This window comes from Pholcus phalangioides, unplaced genomic scaffold (assembly GCF_987345545.1).
Source record: "Pholcus phalangioides strain wild (caught in Gottingen) unplaced genomic scaffold, Ppha-v1.0 ptg000010l_1, whole genome shotgun sequence".
Taxonomy (NCBI): Eukaryota; Metazoa; Arthropoda; class Arachnida; order Araneae; family Pholcidae; genus Pholcus; species Pholcus phalangioides.
In genome coordinates, this window is record NW_028301603.1 from 42,692,763 (window position 1) to 42,718,287 (window position 25,525).

The following is a 25,525-nucleotide window of genomic DNA, read 5'->3' on the forward strand; positions in this document are numbered from 1 at the left end:
TAAAAAACAAAAGAAAACAGTTTATTTACAAGAAAAAATACAAAATTATAATTAGTACATGTTAGATATTTGTGGCCGTAACGTAAACAGCGACGCCACTAGAACGGCTGCCGTCGCCGCAAAGACGTTGCCCGCGGTCGTTATTATTCCAGTGGCTCCGCCAGTCGTGGTCGTCTCTGCCGGCTGCTGGGTGGTATCGACAATCTCGGGGTCGGTAACCGTTGCAAATAGCTCTGTGCCATCCACGAGAGTACCATCGTCCATGTCCTCCTGCTCGGCAGTAGTATCGGCAGATGCCGAATTCGTCGCGGTCACTTCGGCAGATGTCACCTCCGTCGTCGTCGTAGCGTTGACGATCAGGCTTCCAGTGAAACCCTCTGTGCTGGAGCGGATTTCGACCGTCGTAGCGGGGAGCGGCGTTCGATCGCTTTCATGCAGGGCACTGCAAAGCTGAAATGGAACACAAACATTGAATCTGGCACTACAGTAATGAAATCAGCTGCATAAATACACTAGTTCTCATTCAGGTGTTGGAAGAATTCAGCGATTTAATCTACCCACTCAGCAATTACGCATTTCCTCCTTGAAACTTATTTCGGTAATGACGAGCCGGACTCATCTTGATCTCGTGTCGATGGGTTTGTTCGCGCTGGTCTTTCTACCATGACTCGCACCCCCTCGGGTCGTCCAGCTTATATCTCCATGGGGACAGAGCGGGGGGGACGGAGCACGATTGTTCATGTTTTGATAAAGTCACTCGTGTTTAGCCAGCACCACCTAGAGATAGGCCTCTGCAGTGTTTACCATAAACGTCATTCAGACTACCTAGCAAGTTGGCCACATTTTGAAACATCTTATATAGTTTCTTATTTTGGCGTAGAATCTTCCTGGTTGGCTCAAATATTGCATAGCGATTAGATGTGGAACATAGGAATCGCCAATTCTGAGCCCGATCATTTCCTCACAACGATGATACTGGCACGAGTAGGGAAATTTTCCCCTGAATATTCTGAGGGAAAATGGACTACTTACTGATGTCACAAGCAGACTGCGGAGATTATCTCTAGGAGATGCTGGTTCAGCCTGGCCTAATAGGCTCGATTTACATGGGAAATGGAAAAGCTGGTTTAAACCCATACGTGTATCTGTAGGAGGTAATTCCTCCACACGCTGCTTATGACGTCAGCTAGTCCATCCTCAGAATAGAGAAAATTCCGTTGCACGTGCAAGCATCGTTGTGCGGGAAAGAAACGATCGGACTCAGAATTTGAGATTTCTATTGCCACATCCAAATCACCACGCGGTATGTGATGCTAGGTCAAAATAAACGAAATGGGATGCTGTGGTTCAAAATGTGACAAACTTGCTAAGCCTTAACGTTACAGATGAACTTTAGCCTCCTCACAGGTTGCCATCACCAGGAGGCGCTGTTAAAAATCACGCTTCCAGAATTTACCAATTCCTGCTCTACATTTCCTTCCTTACGAGGGAAAAAGTCAAGCGGGTGCTCGAGCTCCCAATGCTACCGCAATATTGTACATGTAAACGGGATTGGTCATGGGCGAGATATGGTGCCACTCCACCATTGGCAATAGCAGTCAAGTGTTTAAGAGATCAGTCTCCTCCAGCAACTCCGGTACCAGCGCCGTGAAGGAGATCGCCACGTCTTCACCCTGACAGTGCGCTAGTGGCACTGTTCGCGAATGAGCAACAGGATGAATCCCAAACCTAAGTAATGTAGTCTCGGAGAAATTGGTGTATTGAACTGCCCGAGCGCAATGGGGTGCTCTACCCTTGTGCCATACAATCCTTGATCAAATTTCTGATTGCGCCTTTTGCGATACTATTTTATACAACTTTCTATGATTTATTATCCCCCCCCCCCGTGCCACTTTAACTTGATTAATTTGATTCTACGATTTACATAATTTGATTTCCTTGCACTATATGCAATCTTTGACGTATCAATAAATTTTGGTTTTACCGGAGATGCCCTGTTTCCCCCCCAAGGAACGCTAGAGCTTTGTGTAGCCAGGCTTATGTGCTTCATTACAGCAGGGAGAAGCAAATACTTTATTTGCTAATGACTATAGTACCAGGCTGGGCTTTACAGGTGGTGTTTGAATGTTTTCCCTTCGGGATAGCATAAGATCATACAGCATGAATAGAAAACGCTTCAGTATTTCTTTGGTTTCTTTCATTATAATAGAAGTCCGTTATAACGACAGCTCAGATGGAAAGTGTTGTAATGTACTTCGCCATAAACGAATTGTTTTTGTACTATAGAAACAAATGGGGGTAAACTAATTACTTCTTTTTCCGTTAATTTCGAACTGTAGATGAGTTTCAGCAAGAGCAGAGTTCCCCAAACTTTTTCAATCGTCCACTTTCATAACTGTCTCGACCCTCCCCCAACTCAAGCTAACCCATAGGATCCTATGTTATATCCATAGATTCTACCGCTTCCGGACCATTTCATCGACCCGAGGTGATATTGCCTACTTTGGAACACTACAGTTAGCTACTTACGGATACACAATTCTTCGCTTTCGTCGCGCGAATTGAATCGCCCACCGACATCTATAGCCCGCCACCGACAAGAGTTGACAACTCCTAGGATCCGCGATGCAAGCTTTGCGTGTCAGTCACAGGATTCGAGTGTGAACGCTCTAACTAGGTACAAGAAGCTTTGCTTTCCCGACCATTCATCATACCATCCAAAATGAAAGCTTTCATGGAAAAATCTACTAGTGATTGTTAATCGAATATATGTTTAGATTGACATTTTTAGGGCTGTGATTCGGCTGTATGTTGCAAAATACACTAGACCCGAACATAGTCCCCGCTAGGATACTTAAGCAGTTTGATAGACTACGCTGAGAGAACTTTTCAGAATCAGTCCGGCCAGGAATTCTCGCAGGCAACGATCCTATACCCTATTTTTAGAAGTGGTTAACCACTACGTACGTTTACCAGGTTCCGGGGAGAAATTCAAATGATCTCTGACGAATGGGTGAAAAATATGGTAACCTAACCGCACGTTACCTTTCTTTAAAGTTGAAGAGCAAAAATAAAAGGAAAACAGTATAATACATAAGTGCAAAAAGATAAGCGAGTAGTTATACGAAGTAGATTTTTCTTTTCACCCTCACCCAACCAGTTCTTTTGTACGTATATAGCAGTGATTCCCAACGTGGAATCGCCCCCTGGGGGGGGGCGATGACATGTTCCAGGGGGGCGGTATAAGCTACGGGTATAGCATAGGATTCTATGGGTGAGATTACGTTGGGGGCGATGGGACAAAAAAGGTTGGGAAATTATGATATATAGGATGCATCATGTGGGGAAACAAGTCACTAATAATTGTATACAAAAAGGTAAGAACTTAGTAGGGTTACAACAAAGCCTGACGCTGATAAAAGAAAACAGCTTGACTTTATTCAATAAAAAAGGAGTTTGGACGCAATATTACGTCCTTGGATATAAAGTGGTCAATTTCAATAAATGCAAGATATGAATGCATTTTTAAATTCCGAAAAACCTAGTTAAGTAATAAAATTTAACTGAGTTCAGTGACTAGCCTAGGGATCACCCCAAAATGACATTTTTCCACACTATAAATCTACCGAGGCCACTTAGATTCCCGGCCAGGATAGGGCGTGTGAATTCACTAGCCCAGAATCGTGCCAATTATTTTCCCGAATAGAATAATCTTAGCCTAAATTTCTCCCGTGGCGGAGAATTTTAGAAATTAGGTTAAGCTACCTACAGGATATATTTTTCTTACGAAGCTTAACAGCAGGCTGATGCAAAGATAAATTTAGAAAAGAAAATTAAACTGCCTTTGCGGGGAATCTAATCAACGTCCTTTCACTTTCCGGCCACAAACCAACAGACTTGCCCTGCAGATTTCTGATGCGGAAGGCGAGAAAGTCGTGCCGAGTCCTGCCCTCAAGGCGATTACAACGTCTTACAGAAGGAGGCCTGACAAAGATTTCAGTGGAGTTTTCTGCCGGCTTTAAGGAAACTGATCTAGGTAACTTAACGACACGGACGAGTTTACCGTCGTGCCGTTTCCTAAGCACACGGTGGCCAACGTGAGTAAATGCATGCCTTCACACGCTACGGACATTGGCGTATGGAGCTACTCTAATAAAGGAGCGATTCACATGTCAGCATCAATAGGGTTTCCGATTTGCTGACCAGGGGGAAGGGGGTTTAAATGATGCTTACATCAACCACCCTTTATAAAGATAGGAAATATTCCTAATTGCATCTTACTCTGTACGCCGAAAACGGAAACCTTTCGATAGTTATCAATAGGGAGAATGTTAGTTCAGGTGCCCAATAAGTCTCCGCCGGAGCCACTTTAGTCAGTCACGAGTCACTTAAGCGATCCCTAAATGTGCAGCTCAGTTCATTTTTAAAAAATAGGGTTTGAGGTTGCAGGCCACATCAGATAACTCCCGGGTCACATTTGGTCCACGGGCTTATCACATGGTTTAGGGGTCGTTCAAGTATTACGTAAGCAAATTTTTAGCCATTTTTGACACCCTCCACCTTTCCGTTTTGCTGAAAACTCTTCCCCATCGATGACGTAATACTTGAATGACCCCCTTAGAGTGGGGTCGCAATGTATTTAAGAAATTCATTTCTTAGACTTCGAATAGAATTGAAATAAACAGAAATTGATTATAGTAACATAAAATGTATTTTCTTTGAAAAAATTTGAGAGATTTTTGCATTAAAGAATAAATTTTTGATCGTCTTGGGGGGGGCAACTATCTCCCCTTATGCCTCCCTCCACGCACGTCTGATATCACCAAAGCGTGTTATAAAAAGGTAAGGGCAGAGCTGACGAAATTTTGCTCACAGGAGGGGGTCAGTTTTGATGAAAGGGGGTCAAAAAGGGCTAAAATTTGCTGGCGTAATACTTGAACGGCCCCAAAGCAGAAAATAATTATCTTCGTGTGGAGGATCTTCCGTACGAAAAAATCCGTAGAGTTTGAAAGGAGTTAGTGAATCCGATAAAATTAAGGTCGATAAAAACAGTTTCATATGCGGTTGCCCGATTAGCTATAGTGGACATTTCCGCAAATTGTTACAAAATTCACACAGTTAATGCTCTGGGTGCACGTAAATTAGATCATGAATATACTCCCTATTTCAAACATTTCTTCGAACTTCTGCCTGACTGTATAAGGTGCCTGAACTTCGGTTGTGAAAACTATTCCAATTAAGTGGGTCGAAAACCGACCGAAACCCATGTATGCACCGCGTACATTCCTGAGGAATTTAAGAATCTGTACAATACGGAATGAGCGTTTCGAGTAAATTTGCGGCCCTGACGTATTTATGTCGTCAATGTTGCGCGTTATGGGTGCTGCCATCTAGAGAACTAGCTAAAACAATATATTTAAACCTACAGTATAGAGTTATCTAACCTACGAAATAATGTTTAGATCTAAACAGATTTCCAAGACATTTTTATAACGATTGAAAATTTTGAGCAATATGTTAAGCTTTGTATTTGGTATGTATCATTATGAGAGACTCGTCCAGAACGAGATGAGATGTCCAACACAACTTCATAACGGTTGTTTGAAGTGTATGGTGTAGAAAATTAAATCTAACAAACCTTACCCTGTTCCTCCCCCACCCATTTTCCCTGAAAGCCACGAGGTCAACTTATGGTCATGTCATGAAGCGAGACACTAAATTAATCGCATCGACTGAGTCAAAATATTAGGCATCCTGAACATCAAGCTCAGTTGGAGAAAGTGTTTGAAAAACTTCCATTGTTATTTATATTGGGAAAATGATTACCAGGCACGTAACGAAAGCAGTTATTACAAAACTCTTCACACAGAATCTTCGTTGTAAAAGTTTTTGGTGACAAATTGTAATTTGGTTCTTACCCAGACAACCAAGCACAAGACTATTCAACTCGCAGCTAGATTTCAATTTAATTTGCGTTAAAACTTCATTTGAAACGCTTCTCTAGGCCAATATGTAGACTACATTTTTGCCTTTAAACAGGGCTGTGAAGAGCTTTCCGTTAATAATCTGATACGAAATTTTATTATTCGCTGAACATAAGTTTTGCGGAAAAGAGCCTATAAAAGTTTATGGATAAACAAAATATGAAGGTTTTTAACAGCTGGCTGATGTGAAGATATATTTAGGAAAGAATTCAACTGCGTTTTGTGGCGAATCGAGCCCAAGTCCTTTCACTTTCCGTGTAAACGCCCTAGACTATGAAGGCAACGAATAGCTCGATCTTTCCTTGAAGCTTGTGTGCAATAGACGGTCGGCTCTAACTCAGGCCAAAACGCACAATTGACACTGCCACAAGATGGTGACTTATCCGACGATGCCACTCTCGAGAGAGTACGGTCCCGTTCAGAACACAAGAGCTACAAGGAAATAGATTCGTAGCCTAGGGCAGTGGTCAGCAAACTGCGGCTCGCGAGCCTCACGCGGCTCTTTGGCCCCTAGAGTGTGGCTCTTCCACAAAATACCACGTGCGGGCTCACAAAAACTTCAGATTTTTGAAAAATCATGTCCGAGAATTTCGCTCTCCGCGAGTTTTGGCCCGACCGTCCATGTACGGTTGAATGCACGCAAGGTCAAAGGAAAGATTCGTAGCCTTTGTATTCTAGGGCGTTCACCCGGAAAGGGAAAGGACTTTGGTTCGGTTCCCCGCAAGGGCAGTTGAATTTTCTCTTTCCTAAATATATCTTCGTAAGAATAGCAGAGAGCGACATCCTCATTTAAACAAATGCCGAATAATTTATGGATGAGGACTTAGAGGAAATCTTAACAGATTCTTGCCCATGAAACGAATTCCACATCTAACGCATGACTAATATTTTCCGTGCACAAGACGGATTTTCCAAGTTACGGGTAATAAGATATTTAATCACGAAACAGGCTTTTATTGCCTGATAATTTTTTCCCCAACCCTCATTTAGGTATTTTATTCACGAAATACGACTAACTATACCATTACTTTCGAAGCTTACAAATTGCTGAGCAAATGAAAATCCGGTTAAACGGAAAACAGATAATGGCTAAAAATAGAAAAGTGCAGAACTTAACGGAGTGTTAGGCCCCTTTCACACGGAGCGGATGCGGGTCCGCATACCCTTTCAGACGAGCACTAAAAGATGCGGCTGTTTCGCCCGCATCTTTAGTTTGAAATTCGTGCATAAAAACTATTTTTTCGCAATTTTTGTAATTATTTTTCTCCACCCGATTCAGTGCCCATAGGCAGCCTAGAGGCATTCTTTGGTGGTTTAATCTAGAGCCCCATAGAATATGGGTATAAAGATGCCTTCATTCCGATCCTCACAAGTAGTCGATGGGAGAAAATCGTAAAATATTTGCAAAACATTTTGAAAAAAATCTTTTCGGAAAAATTTGAAAAATCCAAAAAACACATCCAATGTTCAAAAAATCAAACACAAAAACATCCAAAACATTCGATGTTCCAAAAAAAAAAATTCAGGATATATAAAAGACTTTGCAAGTAGCAAAAAGGGGAGGGGTGGAGACTTTCAAAATGTCTGCTTTGAAATACAGTATTCACATCACAATTCTGTCTTAGGCCGGGATTACACTATAAAAGTTTTGTAAAAGCTCTTCGATAAAACGTGAAAAATTCAACCCATAAGATCACCGGTTGCATTTGCTTGAATGCAACCGATGCCTCTTTTGGTTGAGTTTTTAAACTTTTATAAAACTTGAAACTGGGCTTAAGGCTGGGATAACACTACACTATGAAAATTTTATAATAATTCTTTTAAAAATGCAACCAATAAGCTAATCGGTTGCATTTGCTCGAATGCAATCGATAAATTTATTGGTTGCTTTTTTCAAGTTTCATAAAATAACTTTCATAAACCATTTTTATAGTGAAATCCCATCCTTAGATTAGTCACTTCTGAAATATAAAATTTCATTTTTTTGTTTATTAGACTGAATATAGTGTAAAATATACTTGAAGTATTGGGGGAACCACCAAAAATATTCAAGTGCTTTGGGCCTTCAAACGTCTTAACCCGGCCCTGAGTGAACAATAACAGTGATTAAAAAAACTTATTAAACAATGTTAAGTTTAAAAAAATTAATTTAAAATATTTATACTTTTTAATATTTACAAAGAATACAATTTTTAATAAAATTTAAAAGTTATTAAAAGTATGTAGTCAATTAAATATTCGTAATAATTTGTCCCGTCAGTGGCAGGTTTTATTGTATAAAATTGTAAAGTATGCACAAAAGGCAGTTAAATTTGCTAGATCTCAATCTCAGAAGGAAACAAAGGGATAGACGTATGTGGGTACATCATATTTTATGAATAGGGACCCTCATGGTGTTTTTAAGGGTATTTATGGCAAATAATTAAAAAAAATTCCGTGAAAAATCACCTTCAAAAAGTAGCTAAAGATGCGGGCGAATTCGCTCCGCATCGTGTGAATAGCTCCGAATAAACCTATTGTCAAAACTTCTATGTGCGGATGCGGAGCCCGCACTTAGGCCCCTTTCACACGGAGCGGATGCGGATCCGCATACCCTTTCAAACGAGCACTGAAGATGCGGGCGATTCGTCCGCATCTTTAGTTCGAAATTCGTGCATAAAAACTGTTTTTTCGCAATTTTTGTAATTATTTTTCTCCTTCACCCCTGATTCAGTGCCCATAGGCAGCCTAGAGGCATTCTTTGGTGGCGTTTATCATTGAGCCTAAAGATGCCTCCATTCCGATCCTCACAAGTAGTCGATGGGACAAAATATCTTAAAATATTTTCAAAAAATTTTGAAAAAAAAAAATTGTCTTTTCGGAAAAATATGAAAGAAAATTCCAAAAACACATCCAATATTCGAAAAATCCAAAACATTCGATGTTCCAAAAAAAAAAAATTCAGCAAATATCAAAGAATTTGCAAGTATAAAAAAATGGAGGGGTTGGGACTTTCAAAATGTCTGCTTAGAAATATTCACATCACAATTCTGTCTTAGGCCGGGATTACGCTATAAAAGTTTTATAAAAGCTCTTTGATAAAACGTGAAAAATTCAACCATTAAGATCACCGGTTGCATTTGCTTGAATGCAACCGATGCGCCTATTGGTTGAATTTTTCAACTTTTATAAAAGATCTTTTACAAAACTTTATAGTATAATCCCGGCCTCAAGTACGGATTACACTATAAAAATTTGATAATAATTCTTTTAAAAAAGCAACTAATAAATTTATCGGTTGCACTTGCAATTTATTAGTTGCTTTTTTCAAGTTTTATAAAATAACTTTCATAAACCTTTTAGAGTGAAATCCCATCCTTAGATTAGTCACTTCTGAAATATAAAATTTCATTTTTTTAAGTTTATAGACTAAATATTGAGTAAAATATACTTGTAGGTATCGGGGGAACCACCAAAAATATTCAAGTGCTAGGGTCTTCAAACGTCTTAATCCGGCCCTGAGTGAACACCGTACGTGGATAACGTTGTTTAATAAAAGTATTTTTTTTAAAGTTTAAAAAAATTAAATATTTCTTTTAATTTTTAATCTGTTAAAATAATATTTCAGATATTTATATTTTTAAATAATTTTAAAAATTTAAAAAGAAAAAAATTAATATTTTTAAATTAAATTTAAAAGTTATTAAAGTATTTAGTCAATTAAATATTCGTAATGAACAGAACGGCTTATAATTTTGGTCCCGTCAGTGGCCGTTGTTGGCAGGTTTTATTGTATAAAATTGTGAAATATGGACAAAAGGCAGTTGAAGTTGCTATATCTCCATCTCAGAAGGAAACGGAGGGATAGACGTATGTAGGTACATTATATTAATGAGCAGGGACCATCATATGGTGTTTTTAAGGGTATTTATGGCAAATAATTAAAAAAATTCCGTGAAAAATCACCTTCAAAAAGTAGCCAAAGATGCGGACGAATTCGCTCCGCATCGTGTGAATAGCTCCGAATAAACCTATTGTCAAAACTTTATGTGCGGATGCGGAGCCCGCACTTAGGTTTTGACACATGCGGACGACGTCCGGACCCGCATGAACATTTCCTATAGTCCGTTTCAGGTTAACTTTGCAGTGCAGAGAAAGGTAGAGAGTGTATTCCTTCGCCACAAAATATAGTTCCCATATATCGGAGGCTTACGATGATCATTTATGCGGACTATTTCAATTTTTTGAATGATTGAAAATGAATACTGAAAAAATAGTGTTCTGAATCGATCTTTATTCGTTTAAGAATTTTAAAATAGAAAAAAAAAATGATCACCATTATGCGTAAAAAAAAGATATTTCTCAGTGAGATTGGCGAGAATCAGCTATACCTTACCGCGACTGCGCATCGATACATTGGTTGAAAGGCTTTCGTTGTCATAGCAACGTGTGATGCGGTTCCCTCGTAGCTTCCCTTTCACTGCAAAGTTAACCTGAAACGAACTATAGGTGCGGAGATTTTTCGGCTCGTCTGAAAGGCGCAGTATATTCCAATTGTTAAAACTTCTTCCGGACCCGCATCCGTGTCCGCTCCGTGTGAAAGGGCCCTAAGGTTTTAACACATGCGGACGACGTCCGGACCCGCATGAACTTTTCCTAGATGCGGAGATATTTCGGCTCGTCTGAAAGGCTCAGTATATTCCAATTGTTAAAACTTCTTCCGGACCCGCATCCGCTCCGCGTGAAAGGGGCCTTAGTGGTCGAGAAGCTTGTTCCGTAATGGTGATTACAGTGCACGCGTTTCGGATTCTGCAAACCCGGGCGTCCTCTCCGATTAGTAAAACCCGAATTTCATGCTAAAAGTTGAAATTCGAGTTTTAACCGATCTGCGGTTTTCCAGAATCGGAAGCACTATAATCGCACAATAAGGAGCGAACGCTGGTACCGATCGTGCCAGGCAGCTGTACGCATCAAAAGAACAGTCCAAATAGAATTCGCACGAACCAGCCAATTTCACTGACGTACAGACTCCTAGTGAATCGTGATACGAGAGTACGCAATGTTGCGCTGCTTATCGTTCACATCGACCAGAATGTCCGCAGCTTCACCTCAAAAACCGGTTTTACGGTGTGCTGCGTACCCGGCGTAACGTTGAGCTATAGACTTAATCCAGGGCCACACTCGTGACCAGAACGGCCAATACGTTACAAGGTTAGTCATGGGTGAGTAGTGTGGCCGCTCCACCAGAATGATCACGAAATTAGGTTGGAAGGCTGGTCAAACAGAACCAGTACCTTCCAGTCAAATGAGCCGCCTTCGTCCAGTCGGTCTGGCCCCCACGGCATTGGTCGAACGACAATAGTCACAACAAGCGTTGGGTTATTAATGTTCTGTGAAAGCAAATATTCGAAAATGAACATTACACATTGGCTCAGCCAACCTATGGTGCTGCTTTATCACGGGAAGCAAATATTTGTTAATGAATATTGGGCCAGGCTTTACACGAGTATGGCCCTGGCTTAATCTCGGTAGATATTAACTTTCCCATGAGCAGTATAATGGTTCGGCTGTGCCATAAGTTCTTAACGTACTATGTTTCACGGACCTTTAGTGCCTAGACGAAAACCAGTAACCCCGAACTCTGCCAATAAGATGGCCACAAATGACATATGCTGAATATTCTAAACACAAGTAAATTGTTTTCTCAATTGCATGGACCCCACCCCGAAACCTCCAGAGGGTCCGTATAAGGGTGGCTTAAGCCGTGCGACAGTAAAGCTTAGAGGGCCCCAAATCCAAAGCGAAAGTTCTATTGAAAGGAGATTTAGTACCCTCTCAATCGGGTTGATGTTGATTGTCTCTAGCTACCTCTGGTTCCATGGATACCTGATTGAAAACCGCTAGCCTATTTGTAGGTAATTACGATAGAAAATCAGAAAAGCTGTTGCTCGGAAATTCGTTCTTAAACGTGAGCAGGACAAACCTTCGACTCGAGAAACCTGAACCGATTGCACTGGCAAGAAGTTCAGAAATGTTGGAGAAACTGTCGCTTAGGCCGGGATTACACTATAAAAGTTTGGTAAAAGTTTTATAAAACTTGAAAAATGCAGGTCACCGGTTGCATTTTCTAGAATGTAACCAATAACCTTATTGGTTAGATTTTTCAAGTTTTATAAAAGGGATTTTATCAAAATTTTACATTGTAATACCGGCCTTACTGTAGTTTGAAACCTTTAGAGGGAATCGGACCCAATATCGAGTGCCTGATCTAAAAATTGAGGAAGCAACATGGAGTTCTCTTCAAATTGAATTTACGTGCAATAAAGAACATTGCAGCTCCAGGCTGTGCGCGTTCCACTAGATTCACGGGTCTCAATTTTGTATGAAAAGATTAGTCTGATCCTGGGCAGCAGCTCCCCGTCAACACTTTGAGGGACCAATATTCAGTTGTTGCGGCCATTGTCTGAAGTTTAGGCGCTTGCAGTTTTTGGAACGTGGGCATGTGCCCTACGGGAAAAGGGCACCCACTATTTACTAATGATCGTGCGCTACACACGATCACTTTATCATTGAAAATCGCAGGGTTAAAAAATACAAACTTTTAGTCGTGGACCCCGGAAACGCCTGCCACAAACCCCCCCATTTACAGCAGCAGAAACTACAGCCATCTTACAGCGTGAATGTTTTCGAACAATGAAAGGCATTTTATCCAATACCACTAAACTTTATGCGACAGTAATGCAATCTAAGGCTGCAAAAGAAATGAAACGTTTCACATCGCGTACCGAGAGCGGTCTCACCATAATTTTTTTTGCCTAATCACATTACTGCTGCCATCTACCAACGTTGCTCCTATGCGCTTTTGCGCAGTAATTCAATTAAAAGTTGAAGTTTTAACTCTGCATTGTTTTATAATTCTACAATTGGCCTGTAGACCCCTGTTGGCACCCCCTTTGGGAAACGCTGAAGGAACCGAAAAGATTCAAGACCAACATTAGCGCCACCTATCGTTAATTTTGGCAAAAATTTCCTTTTGAAGTAGGTTGAAGTTGACGAACTTCAACCAAGTTTGAAATCAAATTGGAAAGTTTAAAATTTGAATTTGTTTATAATTTAATGAAATTTGAATACTATTAGAAATTACAAAATACGAATTCACATTCAGAAATTCACAAGTGCCCGCCATCATAATCTTACTACCTCATCCTAGGAAAAGGATGTATATCCAGACGTTCCTTGCGCGTGGTTCTCAAAGTGTGAGCCGCGTAAATAAACTGGGGTCGCGAAGGATCCTCCGAAATAGAAACTTCCAAGTTAATTTTTCGCAATGTAAATAAAAATATGTCTAAACAAGAAAGTGCCTTCTCACCTGAGCCAATTACCACGTATAAAATAATTTTGTCAAAGTCTATTTGTAATCAATATATCAAGTTAATGCATGTACAGGGCCGACAGATTTCAAAATAACGTATTTTTGAAAATTAAAAAAAAGTGATAAGTAAATGTTTACGTATAATGAATATTAATGTTCATTCTGAAATTGGACTATTTTTCGGCATCACATGTACTTATACCTCAAAATCAGGGGTGGGGGAACATGCACTTCACTACTTTCCATTCATAATAAAGCAGCGCACGGCCAACTGAATATTTAAAAAAAGGGATTTAATTCTCCACTGACTGCGCAACTTTGAACAGAAAAGCGTTCCGAAAAATGCTTTCGAAAGCATTTATTAAAACCGGGACATATGGTCACCGAATACAAAGGGCGCCGATAAATTTCTATTCAAAAGTGGGGGGGGGGGTCGTGATTCACAAAGTTTAAGAACCATTGCCTTGTGTAGTCGCCGCTCGTGACCATGCGTTATTGCGGACGTTCCTCTATAACGAACGGAACGTACAAGTCCCGAATGTGTTTTCCCTATTCCAAGTTATTCCCCCTTTTCATTCCATTTTCCCGACCTACAAAACTATTCAATCGAATACAACATCTGTCCGGCATCTTATCTCCAAAGAGACATACATAATCCCCGATTTCCGTTCTCCAAATTGTTTGACACATTGGATAATTCCGTACATAGGTGCGTGCATTTAATTACAATTTTATTTCCTGACCGACCTAAAGTGTATTTTTACTGCAACCGCTCTCAAAAATCTCGCAATCAGTCTTAATTCCCTTAAAAAAACTGCTTCGATGTGACGACTTCCTTATATAACGTCCGTTTTCCGTGGCATGAAATATGGTCGTTATAATGAACGTCTACAGTATTTAGATTTATATACACATGGTGCCGCCAGCTAATTGTTACAGAAAAAATGTACTACGAGTAGAGCCTATTGAAGCCATACTTTGCAGTCCTTAAAAAGGGGTGCATGTGTAACAAGTCTGTACAACAATCAATTGGTTTCAGGTAGTGGTCAGGCTCTTGCCAGCCGCGTCTCGCTTGTCCAATTCATGAATCATCTGCAGCTCCCCAGAATAGACTCACTAGAACCACTTCGAAGCGTCAATAGGCACAAATATATCAAATTAAATGTCCAATAATATCGCCGTAACGCCCTAGGAGCCCGATAAATCTTTCAACTTCGTCCTAACCTAACCGCACATTAGAAAAACGAATGAGTGGGGAGAAAGAATAGATAAGGGAGTTTTTACAGTCACCCTACGTGTTCTTTCGCTTTTACATGCATGTAGTAGAAAGATGTGGGAAAAAAAAATCAGTAAGAAAGGTATAGAAAGGAAAAAGCAATCTCGGTTGAATGGGCGACTAATAGCTGAAACACTACACTGACGTGATATGCTGTCACGTCGTGTCAGACAAGTTGTAAATTCCGATTCGTGGAAATTCTGACGTGGGAATGTCACGTCATAATTTCAACGTCACAATTTCCACGAATCAGAATCCACAACGTCTCTGACGAGTCATGATAATCTCGTCACGTCAGTGTAGTGCGTTTCTGCCTTAAAGTTTCACGATGGAGAGGATCACAATTTATTCAACAGGCGTTTAGACGAAATATTTTATCAGTGATCGTAAAGGGAGTCAAAAGGTATACAGAAGGTGCATCCCTTAATTTTGTTAACGAGAAATCAATTTCGTTACTGCGAAAATTGGGCCCCTTAGCATAGGCAGTGACCAGTGAAGCCAAGCATAGGCAGATTCAGGCTCCTCGATCGGAGTGGAAATCGCCGACAGTATGCATAGTGAACGGAGCATACAATTGCTCCCTGCCTTTGTGTCGCCCCATGCCTAAGGACGGTGGGAAGTCAACATTGGAAAGGGGCCGTTCAAGTGTTACGTTATCAATGGGGGAGGGGTTTCAGATTTGCTAACGAGGGGGGTTTGGATAATGCTTAAGTCATCAACCACCCTTTATGAAAATATGAAATATTCTTAATGGCATCTTACTCGGTGCGCCAAAAACGAACTTTTCGATAGTTTGTGGGCACTTCATGTAAAATCCCCCATTGATATCTAAATGTTTCGCGGATCCAAGTGATCTGGAAATGTGTCCGGGCCGCTTAAGTGCTCTGGAACTGTGCCACGCACTCAAGTGATCCGCAATTATATGCCGCGGATCACTTAAATCTGAGAATGTGCCGCGGATAACGAATGTAGAACCACACTGGGGGCCCCACTTAAGTGCTCTAAAACTACGTCACATGTCACTCAAGCGATCAGTGACATTTAGAGATCCCTTAAGTGTTCTGGAACTGTCCCGGGTCTGAAATGTGCCACGGGATACTTAACCGATCTGTGAATGTGCCGCTTAGTTCATTTTTACAAAATCAGGTTTGAGAAGGGCAGGCCGCATCAGATACCCTCTAGGGCCATATTTGGTTTGCGGGTCCGCGTTTATGCGATTTATTATATGCTTAGAGGGTGGGCCGCAATGAATTTATTAAAGATAAATTTTGAGTTCATAGCCTTCAAATAACATTTAAATTACCTTTGTTATAATCAATCTGTTATGGTCTTCGGAAATTTAGAAAAATTTTTGATCGTGGGAGGGGGGCACGAGCCCCTATGCCCTGCGTACGTCTGATCCTACCAATATGCAGGATTCAAAGAGGGGCAGAGCTGATGACGAAATTTAGCTGAGGGGGTCAAAAATGGATAAAAATTTGCTTACGTAATACTTGAACGGCCCCAAACAGCTAAAATCTTTGAAGGGATTATAGAAGAGTGATTTTTGCTTGACCAACCAGATCCAGCCCGTCTCAAACCAGGTCAGGATGACCGTAATCCCCGATTTTTTGTCGGCGAACATGTTTTTCACGTTATCTTGATGTATCACCACTTCATGGATTAAAAAATGCCATTAATGTTATGTAAGGTAGAGATCTCACTCGGAGCAATTGCGAAATTAACGGCAATTTCTAGCTTTAACACCAGCTCGAAAAAGTGTCCCAGATGCTTTTAAAACTAATATTTGGAATCAACACTTCATAACTTAATATTAAAATTGCTTATATCTAATGAAGGGCGGTGACTCGCCAATTTTTTGGAGCGCGACACCCTTGAGAATTTTATCGGTGACGCCCCTACATGAAGTGACATTCCAGATTTTGTGGTTACGGAAATTAACGTTCATTATCAATGAAATAAAGTTATTTAACATTTAGTTGGCAGCACCGTTTTCATTTATGGAGTTTCAAACTACCCAAGTGTTTTTTCTCTTTGAACCCTGAAGGTGTCAAACCACTACAAGTTAGGACTGAATGCGTATTTTGTTCATCGTAATAGTGCAAAGAAAGGCTTGGTAACCAAACTCTCGGTGACCCCGAGAGTTTAATTCATTATCAGATGAGGCCCAGGGCAAAGATATTCTGGGTCTCCGTAGGAGAAATTTGTCGATTTGCATTTTGAATATTCATAACATTTTCATGATAGTTGCACGTTTACTTCATTATGCTACTGTAATGGAAAATACAAAATTTTTCCATTATCAGTAACTCTCCCCCCCCCCCCCGATATATTTGAGCCTCAATATTTTCATTAGGTCATTTTCTGCACTCGAGGGCTAATTAGACCGGGACCTACAATTTATTGCCGATTCCGATCGGCAGGCTTGTTTTTATACTCATCGAGAGGTTGGTGCGCTAACCCCTCGATGGGGACTCCCTGTGGTAGCAATCGTTTCTATGGTCATGTCGCCGTTTTTTGTTGTACCTTGTGTCAGGAAAGTTCTGACAAGGACTAACCTGGTATCGAACTCGCGACACCTCTAAACACCCTTTGGTACTTTAGGCAAGTATCTTATCGACCTGGGCTACCGCGCCCGACAATGAAATTTAAACAAATGAAATTAAAAATCGATTTAATCCGATATCAGATTTTCTATATCTGATAATTCGACAGATAAATTTAAAATGGAAACTAACTCGATTTGGTTATGTAGATAAAATAGTTATCAAGTGTAGATTCTGTATTTGTCTAGCTTTTGATCTTCCTTCTATATTGTCAAAAACTTTTCATTGAATTAACGTGAAAATACCCGTAGTATGAAATTCTCTCGTAGCAGCTTTTGGTCGCCATAATTCACTTTAATATATTTATATGTATTGGGTTTATCTTTCTTCCAGGTCAAAAGAAATGAGATTTATGTGTATCACAAATGCAGAGATGTCATAGAGTCGAGAGTATTTTACTAGCTTTCAGCTAGTTGCTCTCTTCCTTGTCCCTAGCTTTCTCTTCATCACATTATGAATTAACTGTTCTACAGTGCCCATGCTAAGAAAATATTTGAATTTTCTTTCAAATAGTTTACAATTAAATTACATATTTTACAATAATTTGTATAGTATTATCGTAATTTACTGGGGACAAATGTTATGTTGCAGTCCTGAGAAATTCTAGGGAGCCACGGATGAAAATCACATGAAAAAGGAGCCACAAGTGGTGAAGGGACCCACAGCTGTGAAGGGATGGGGGAAAATGGAGTAATTTCGGAATTCAGCAGAGTTCTCCATAGAACCAGAATTCTTGAACCATGGGTCCATGCGGGCATAACCCAGGGACTCACTGGTTCCTACACGATAAGATCTGATACTATGATTTTCGAATGTAATTATAAATATGTAAGCCATTACTTCAAGCTAATAGATCTCCCGGAGACTCGTACATAGAAACCCCCACAAGGTAGCTCACTGAAATCTAGCTCGGGGTAGGCGTAGACCCAGCGTGATGTTTTGGGAGTTTCGATGGATCTTCCTATATTTACACATTTTTCCCCAATGAACAGCAAAACCTCTCGCTGACATTGTTGGGACAATAATTCGTCCGTAAAAGAGGGAGTGACCATTAACCAGGGGGTTTGAAAAATCATACATTGAAATTTGGCCATAAAAGAGGGGTGGCCGCATCCGAGGGGCGTCCGTTCGGTAGGGTTTTACTATAATTCGTGTCCTGGAAGGGATTGTCACCTACCTTCTGGAACATGAAAATGTTTTCTAGGAAGTTTCGCTTTTAGATGAGGGAGTGAGTAGGTAGAAAAAGGGAGCCACAAGAAAATATAAAACAAAGGGCCCATGGGCTGGAAAGTAGAAAAGCTGGAGTACATTGAAACCTCTTATGGACACCAACGGAAATAAAAAATTCGTCCGTACAAAGTGATCGTTAATCAGGGGTTTACATGCCCACTTGTTATAAAATGGGGAATTATTTGACCGTTAAAAGAGGGATGACCGCATCCTAGGAGTTTCACTATATCATAGGCGGAGATACTGAAGTCTCGAGGGGCACGGTCATTAGTGCTGGGGGCACGATTTCGATTCATACACATATTAGATCAGTTGACTCCACCTTTGACGCTGGGGGGCAATGCACCCCCCCCCACAACCCTATTTCCACCCATGCTGTTTATATAAAAATCTAGACGATCGCGATTTCAGACGACTCTGGACAATCTTTGAGAACTCAAATGTCACTGCGGTCGAGATGTCTAGTGTCCTCTAAAAATACACAAGTCATCATATTGCACCACTTACCTTCAGCAAGGACACCAGGACGGTAATTGCCACCAAGTTCATCGCCATTGGAGAATGCAACTGTAAAAGATGGGAAGGAAAAAAAATAAGTAAAGATACTAGTGAATATTTTAGAGCTTGAACAAAATGGCACATAGTCATAAAAACCAAAATGAGAGCGGTCCGAGGATTTCGAGAAAAAAGAGCTAGAGCGTCGGGGTTTATATATATTGCCGTCATCGACTTTTACGAGACGCTGTAAATTATGGAAGCGGAGCAGACGCACCATACAATACATACGCGACCTTAATTTTACCACGACCGACTTAACTAAAAACGACAATCGCGCTTTTTCGTGTTTTGAAATCGATCTTCAGATCTTCCGCTAAGGGAAGACTAACTCCAGGGCTGCAAGACACTTGCCTATCCTATGACTGATGGATTTGCATACTTAATATTGAAAAGGGACTGAAAGCCGATACGGTTTTTTTAAATATATTTAATCGAATTTTCAAATGCGATCGTCGAAATTTCAAATCCCGGTGCCGATTACCTCAAGTGCCAAGTATCATTGCGAAATGGCTCCGGGCTGAGCCCAGCTGCGACCGATCAAAGTCGGACTTGACGAAAACATCTTGAAATTTAAAACTACCTAATGAGGTCGTTTCTTCACAAGGTCGTAGCTGATATTAATGAATAACCGCATATGAATAGAAACACCTGCGGCAGTAGCGTAAACCTCAACTGATAAGGCGAAATGATCAGCGTATAAGATTCCACTGCTGGTGACTATGAATATATGGAGTCCCTAGAGATTTCTATAACTCAATATATACACACTAGATAAGTTGGAACAATTAGACTTGGCGGCGAGCGACCACCACATTTTAAATCTCCTGGAGTGCTCGATTCTGACCGCTCATTAGGCACTACCTAAATTCCGCTTTAAATAATTAGCATAAGTTACTTTAATCGGATTATGCTGTGTGCAGGCGCGGGTGTGGGGGAACGATGGAGGGGAAAATTCCCCTTAAGAGGGCAGATATGGGAAATTATTCAGTAAGGGCCATTCAAGTATTTTTGTAAGCAGATTTTCAGCCATTTTTTACCCCTCCCCTTGTCAGCAAAACACTGCCCCCCTCCCACGTCCGCAAAATTTCGTCAGCAGCTTAGAATATTTCACATCTTCAAAAAAGGGTGGTTGATGACGTAAGCAACCTTCAAACCCCCCCCCTCATCAAAAGTCAGCAAATCCGAAACACCCTCCCCCGATGCTGACGTAATACTTGAATGACATCTAAAACAAGACCGATCATAAGTCACAATAAGTTGACAATAAGTCACTCCTGGCAAACTCCTGGTAATGTATCCGTTGCCCGTACGTACGGGTGCTACTGATAAACAAAGAGCTCCTGACCAGGAAAATTTATGAATCATTGCGTGCAAGACGAGAGAAATTGAAAAATATTTTCGAATTTAGTACTTCACGGAAACTTTCGTAGTTTTTAGTTTCTGAATGAAGTATTTTTCTTCAGTCAACTCGGCAATAGATATGATTGAGCAAACGACAATTTGGGGTATGCGACTGATGGTTAGCTCTTTACTGTCAGCGGCTTTCCGACATTTCGTTGATACGATGCGTACTTTATAGAGCATCCCCGCAATAAGGAAGTTCACCCCTAGAAGTTTGTCCCCATGCATTATGTGCATGTATCTTACGAGTTCTAAGAAGCCGAATTCAGGGGTTTCCTACCGTAAGAGGGTCATTGTAACAAGTACCGTTGCTTCCTGATACAGACCTATGTAGAGTCCACCTCGACATATGTGGGTAGCTTAAATGTTTGCGGTCCTATGACGAGATTTGATTGTTGCACGAAATTGGATTTGCACGAAATAGGGACTTGCACTACTATTGCACGCAATGTCTTATTTCTTTTCATTACGAAGGCCTACAGCGTTTTGAGCTACTCGAAGACCAGGTTTGAGAGGAATCTGCATCCAAAAGTCAAGCCTGGAATATATGTCGGAGGTAAAAGGCACCGAGGATTTTTAGCCGTTGAAGTTTTTAGTATGGCTTACTTCGCTTGTTTTAAAAAGAATGTTATTTATTAAAAAAGGACTGGCCTATATTTCTAGTATAGCGAAAGCACTTCAAATTAGTGTTTCCCCAATATCGATGAAAATGTAGTTTGTGCCCTTTATCTTCGGCATACAGATACCCACAAAATTGCCAAAAAAATTCAGGAACCCCATTGGCCGAACCATCGTCCAAGATTAGTTATATCAAATGTGAAGTTTGTATATTCAAACAAAACCCCCGTTGTAGTTGAACTGTTCAATTCAGTCAGACTTGCGTAGACTAGTCTGATTACTTCCGAAGTCAATTTTCAGACTATTCAATTTACAGCTTTTTATTCAATGGAAGAGCCCGAAAAATCCAAGCATATGAAGTAAACAAGGAGTTGTAAATTTCCATAACACTAGCTTCAAACCCGATTCCGAAGCATCTTGCTTCAATTCAGTCAAGAATTTCCGCCCGATAGCTCAGTCGCTGTGTCCATATGCGGCCATAGTTTTCTGAAAAACTTGCTTAGTTAAGAAATTTGTCGATAGTTCCGCGAATATTACTTTCCAATATGGTAAATTCTTAACAGTGTCAATAGCTGCACGGAGCAGAAAAAAAAAAAATCAATTCGGGCAAAATATTTTGTAAATTTTCTGTAACGAAAGAAGGCATATAGGTGGCCCCGAAATATAGAACTGTATTCCAAAACTCCAAAAAATGTGTTACTGAAATGCAGATCACATTACGTATTAACAAATTCATGCCAATGCTGTTGATACCCTAGGAAGCAGACAACCCGTAAATACGATCCACACATTGGAGACTAAAACAGTTGGAAGACAAATTTCCGGCCTTGATACGGCTATGGCACGAAGTTTTTCCACAATATGCAATAGCATCGTGGTAATATTTAGGCATGTAAAACATCCGACATCTGCAGGGTCGGGATAAAGTATTTTTCAGGCAGGGTATTAAAAACGGCGGCCCTTTAACTCTGAGGCACACGATTTTAAAGAAAATAAACCCTAGTTGCACAGAATGTTAAAAATTCACTGCATCACAAAATACGGCAAACCTTAAAATCACAGCAGCACACAACGTACCGACGAGTTTTGTACAATTTGTATAATTTTTTCCTTCACTTATTTACCGTTGGGGCATAGCATTACCAGCTGAATGAAAAATTAAATTAAACTGACTATGGGTTAAAATATATCCCACCATGCATAAAAAGCTAAGCAAAAGGTGGGACAGTTTTTAACACCAACCTACCCCCCCCCCCAAAGAGTTAAAACGGGAATCCCAGTACATTGGTTTACGTAAACTGGGTGTTTTGGGCTGAAAATCCCCCCATCCGGCCGAAATGCATTTTTACAGCAATGCAACCCCTTTCCACAGAAAAATTGTAAAATCCCATCCCATTTGGGGCAGTAGCTTACGTGGGATTTTCTCAAGAGTTCACGAGAAAAACCTAGTGCATGCCAGGTTGTATTATAATACATTGACACCCGAGGACTATCAAACCACGGTCATTAAAAAAAAAAAAAATTCGACGGTAGTGCCCGCCACTCACCGAAAAAATTGCAAGTGTGCCCTTCCCCAGGCACTTGAAGAGCCTTATACCCAGGACCTCAACTATCAGCGGAGAAAACATGCATTGTGTCCCCCGCACCCCCAGCGCAATCTTCATTTCAAAATAATTCATCGCCCCCTCTGCTCCAGATCTAGTTGCGCTCTTCTCTTACGGGGAGGAAGTTCTGTAAAAACCCTAAACCAGAGAGCTCGATGTCTGAATATCAAAAAAAGGTCTTGGATAAAAAAAAATTTTAATTAAAAGTTATTTTTATCCCATTTTGCAGCCCCAAAAGTTCAGGGGCCGCAGCCCCCTGCCCTTGACAGCTGCACAGAGCATAAATATTTGAGGAACCAAAAATATTCGGGCAAACTTTATATCGGGAATAAGGCGTAAGTGACTAAAATACGCACCGATTCTGGGTGCGTTGCCAATTGCAATTTAAGTATTTATTCTTCAAGATTTCATTAACATACCAAAACTCTTGCATATGCTTCATATTAGTTTGATATCTAAGGAAGGACGCCCCTCCCCCCGAATATCAAATTCTTCAAAAACATGGAAAATTCACAAAATATCGGTTTAAAATAAAATTGACAGTACCAAAAACAAATTTGAATGCTTGAATTAAATACACGTATACAAAAAAAAATAAATTTAGCACAAAAATTAAATTTTGACACTAATGTACAAACACATAAATTTGTCGCAATTACCAAATCTCAAGACAAAAATTACTTACCGGGAATTATGCGGTTCAGAGAAAAATTTGAAGAAATTCGGTTTTAGACCAGTTGAGTAATTATATGTATTAAAAGGAAAAAATGAATATGTATTGTTGCATATAACGGTTTCTTTTTTCGCTGTACGAGGAGAACGTTAAAACAAAACCGTATTTAAAAAATTAGTTCTATAAGTGAAAAACTAGTTCAGGACACAACGGTGTAGCAGACAGTCTGAACCACCCGAAGCGAGTGACGGCGCATATAAAAGCTTTCCCAGTGACGTCACTCTCTATCAGTGGCGTCGATGCTTCATTTGCATCAGGTTCTGCACTTTTTTGTTGTTGTTGTTTTTTTTTTTTCAGAAAAATTTCTCTTTTATTAGTCGGAAGCAGCGTCGTTCTAAATGGGTAGAGTGACGGGGGGGGGGACACTGGAGTAGAGAGAGAGATCTGCACGTGAATAATAAACAGAGAAAAATAAAACAAAAAAAAATATTAATACAGCAGTGGGGCGAATACGAAATGAAATCCAGCGGCGTAAACCGACACACGACATGCACGTCGGATTAAACTAGGGCTTTTGATGGAGGGCTGGGGGTAGGGTCGAGACTTATAGACGGGGCGGAAAGCGTCACAAACGCACTAGACACTAAATACAGTGGCGTAACTGACCGGGAAAAAAACGATTTTTATGATTTTTATCTAGAAATTAATGTTATATAAATACTACTGTGAGACATACGATCTATTAAATTTAACAGTTTCTTGTTATAACCGTTAAACGTTATTTCAGTATCGTAAATCGTTTCAGTGTCGTAAAGTAATTTACCGCGAAAACTCGTTTGTTTTGTCGTATAGGAGAGGAAAAAATGAGATCACGATGGACATGAATCGGATTATTAAACGGTAACAAGGTTGGGGAAAAAGGAAAAAGTGTTATATTATGCATCATGTTAAATGGATTATGACGTATATTGTCGTCGTGGTGTTGTTTGATTGGCGTTAATAATATCTTCGCTGTCGTAAATGAGTGACGCTCATCGTTCTGTTCACCCCGCACCTTGATGATGTCCGTCGATGTGTTTCCTGGTTTTGTTACAATGAAGTATTGGATTGGCGATGATTATTCGTACGTCGAACTGTACGTAATTTGTTAGGAAGTAAACAGAGCTCGTTATGTTATAGTTCGGTTTATTTTGTTTTTGCGTGTTAACGTTATAACGGTTTACAGAATTCGCACGTTTCGTCCGCGGTACATTTAACCCCCGGAAATCTGGTCCCTGACATTTCACCCCAGACATTTTGACATGGCCATTTCACCTGCCCTAGCCGTGTGAGTGACTGAGTGACCATAAGAGTGGACAAGTGAGTGAGTGTCCAGACGGGTGGCTGGGTGACCGTATGAGTGAGTGTCTGTACGTGGTCGTATAATTTGATTATTTTTTAAAATATTTTCGTCAATAAAGTAAAATATCGAAGAAAAATTAAAATACCTAGGTTGTTGTAACCGAGTTTGACCAATTGTGTGATAAAGTTTTGACTGATACGCGGTCCAGACCCTTGACAAGGGCAACGGCTAAAATTGTGTAAGATCGGTAGAACCTGGGCCGTGTTCGGTTTGAAGGAAAAAAGGGGAATTATATGTGATTACTCTCAACTCTTTCAGAAATCCCGAGATATCTCGTCAAACTTTATCTACTTCATTTCTGTCACCCCGAGATATTCCGTCTTCTGTAAACGCAATGAAGCTGTTTCTACAATAAAAAAATGTTTTCCATCCTCCCCCCCCCCCCAAACCAATCCACTGCAGTGGGCGGAGTCAGCTATTGTTTAACCTTAGATGAGAAGGAATGAGAAAGGGAAATAAATATACGTTCAGTATATATAAATGATACAAAAAAAAGACATTTTATCTTCCCAGAAAGCCACAGCACATGGTGGCAGGTGTTTTCGTAACATAGTCAGGGAAATAAAAGCGATGGGCGGAGTAAATTTTCTTGTTGTGGGCCGAGGGGGAGAGCAATTATCTGCTCGAAATCGGATTTCGGAAGGGTTCGCAATTTCAAATGCACATTTATAAAATGTGGATTATAAACCGCTTAAAGGGGTAATTATCCTTGTCGATTTTTACTGAGGAACCACTGATCCTACAGTAGAAATGGATCTATCCAAAAAGTGTCCAAATAACGTGCAGAACTCACAAGGAAAGGGTCCCAAAGTGACGTCTTCA

The 25,525-nt window shown here is 40.4% G+C and overlaps 1 protein-coding gene across 1 annotated transcript; it reads right to left on the reverse strand.

The window, feature by feature from the left end:
• Nucleotides 1-23,534, reverse strand: LOC149081522 (uncharacterized). The gene is made up of 3 exons (XM_089238457.1): nt 23,314-23,534; nt 18,955-19,014; nt 1-450 (listed from the first exon to the last, which is right to left on the reverse strand). Exons 2-3 carry the CDS (start codon nt 19,000-19,002, stop codon nt 52-54), a joined length of 447 nt encoding a protein of 148 aa, XP_089094583.1. The 5' UTR covers nt 19,003-19,014; nt 23,314-23,534; the 3' UTR covers nt 1-51.
• Nucleotides 23,535-25,525: the final 1,991 nt, after the last annotated feature.